The 2,500-nt window shown below is 38.4% G+C and overlaps 1 protein-coding gene across 2 annotated transcripts in view; it reads left to right on the forward strand.

The window, feature by feature from the left end:
• LOC138011781 (glycine receptor subunit alpha-2-like) overlaps window positions 1-2,500 on the forward strand; it is a 13,904-nt gene that overhangs the window by 11,293 nt on the left and 111 nt on the right. For both annotated transcript variants that reach the window (XM_068858956.1, XM_068858958.1), the window contains exons 8-9: window positions 366-715; window positions 1,673-2,500. The exon at window positions 1,673-2,500 is cut by the window's right edge and continues 111 nt beyond it. In XM_068858956.1, the coding sequence (XP_068715057.1) occupies window positions 366-715; window positions 1,673-1,939 (617 nt within the window). In that variant the 3' untranslated portion in view covers window positions 1,940-2,500. The remainder of the gene's footprint in view (window positions 1-365; window positions 716-1,672) is intronic.

The raw sequence follows: 2,500 nt of genomic DNA on the forward strand, positions 1-2,500 counted from the left end.
CACTAAAAGAAAAGAATAAGGGTACAAGTTACACAGTGTTTTCACATGACGTCAGTGCGGCCATGTTTGAGGTGTGAAACAGAGAAACAGCGGTTATGTTGGAGGAGTGAGATATACTTTTGCGAAAAATTCTTTCTTTTGTTTTAGTATGCAAATATGACGGCTGGTCACATTATTAAAAACCACTAGAATTCAAGTTCCATTTTGTTGCTTGGGTCTGTATCCAAAGTCAAATTCATCCTTGTGGCATGTCAAAAAAAAAAAAAAAAAAAAAAAAAGGAGTTTACCTAGCTTTGACAACTATCAAGGGAAGATATATGCTGACATACGTTTTTTTTTGTTTTTTTTTTCATTTTCGTTGCTAGGGAATTTCTCGACAATAACTGTAACCTTTCTGTTTCAAAGACGCCTTGGTTACTTCCTCATTCATGTCTACTTACCGGATATATTTGTTGTGATCCTAAGCTGGATCGCCTTCTGGATGGAAAAAGATGACATCGGCAACAGAATGGCTTTGGGTATCACCACAATTCTGACCATAATGTTCCTACACGGATCTCTGAATGCTGCGCTGCCTCAAGTCAGCTATCCAAAGGCACTGGACTGGTACCTGCTCGTCTCCTTTAGTTTCGTGTTCCTGTCTCTGATTGAATGCACAATTGTGTATATACTCATAAAGACAGCGACTAAAAAGGATCGAAATATAAGCTGCAAGGTAACGCAGTTTTTGAGAAATAAGGTGCAATTATACTTTTTGATACTCCTCCCATTTTTACCTCATGGTTGACGAAATAATTCAGTGAGGTTCATTATCATTGTCATCATCATCATCATCATCATTATCGTCTCGATAACCAATTTACCCATTGCTGACAATGTCATTGTCATCATTGTCAGTCATCATTATCTCCATCGTCGTCGCCATCATCTTCATCGTCATGGTTGACGAAGTCATTTAGTGAAGTTCGTCGTCATCATCGTCAAAATGATCTTCATCATCGTTGCCATCATCTTTGTCGTCTCCATGACCAGTTTACATAAATAATCAGTCACCATCATCTCTATCGTCATCATCGTCGTCATTATCATCATCATCATCATCGTCATTATCGTCGTCATTATCATCATCATCATCGTTGTCAGCACCATCATCATCGTCATATCGTCATCATCCTCATTATCATCCATGGCCAATTCACTAGACTACTGACAAAATCGTGGCCATCATTATCATCGTCATCATCATCTCCATCATCATCATGTACCAATTTACTTGATTACTCACGATGTCGTCGTCGTCATCATTATCATAATCATGGTCATCGTCGTGACTCACATCAACATCATCATCGTCGTCATTATCATCATCATCATAAACAACATCGTCATCGTCATCATCATGATCATCGTAATCGTCGTGACTTACATCAACATCGTCATCGTCGTCGTCATGATCATCATAAACAACATCGTCGTCATCATTATCATAATCATGGTCATCGTCGTGACTTACATCAACATCATCATCGTCGTCGTCATCATCATCATCAAAAACAACATCATCGTCGACATCATGATATTTTACTCAACTACTGGGTCTCATTCATATTCATCATCATCATCATCGTCATCATCGTTGTTAATTGCTCTTTATATACTTCCATTCCTTTAGATCACCAAATCACTGACTGGCTCCAAAACTTATGTTGGCAGCACCGAGAAGTGCAATGGACACGCACAAAAGGGGGACGCAGGGGTCCTCGAAATGGTTTATAGAGACAACGAAGTTGACAAGATATCGTCGGATGATTGCAAAATACAAGAGAACACGGAAAACAAAAGAATGAAAAAGATGGCAAACCTCATTGACAACGTTTCGGGTGTGTTCTTTCCTTTTGCTTTTGTCTGTTACAACATTTTTTACTGGACACATTACTAAGCAGACAAGGGTTGTGTCCAGAGGTGCATTGCTAACGTCTTCTTTGTAATTTTCCTGTTTAAACGGACAATAGCACAAAAGGCAAGTTTTCCAATGGATTTGTTGGTCTTAATTTGCTTTTGTTTGAAAGCGCTTGATCGGCCATGGAAATTTATCTTGATAGACAAAAAGTACTACTTTATTCCGTGCACAATAAAGCAATGGAATTCCCTACCCGATGACGTATTTAACTGAGAAATCAAACCTTGAAGGCTGTAAGAATGCCTTGAACAATATTGAATAATTATGTCGAATAAATCTGTTTATAGAGAAGATATCTGTTTACAAACATTGCTTTTGTTATTCAGATTTGCCAACCACAGGAACAAAAGACCTTTTGTTTCGACAGCCAATGGGGCTCTGGTTGGCACATTAATGACAATGAGTGACGTCAACGATGTCTTCCCTATTATTATTCCTCTTATTTTCAATTCATTCTTCACACCTTTGGTCGTATCTACGATATTTGACCTTTAACCTCCTTAAGTACCTTCTTTATTGAAAGAGGTAAAGTCAACCGGA

This window comes from Montipora foliosa, chromosome 7 (assembly GCF_036669935.1).
Source record: "Montipora foliosa isolate CH-2021 chromosome 7, ASM3666993v2, whole genome shotgun sequence".
NCBI lineage: Eukaryota > Metazoa > Cnidaria > Anthozoa > Scleractinia > Acroporidae > Montipora > Montipora foliosa.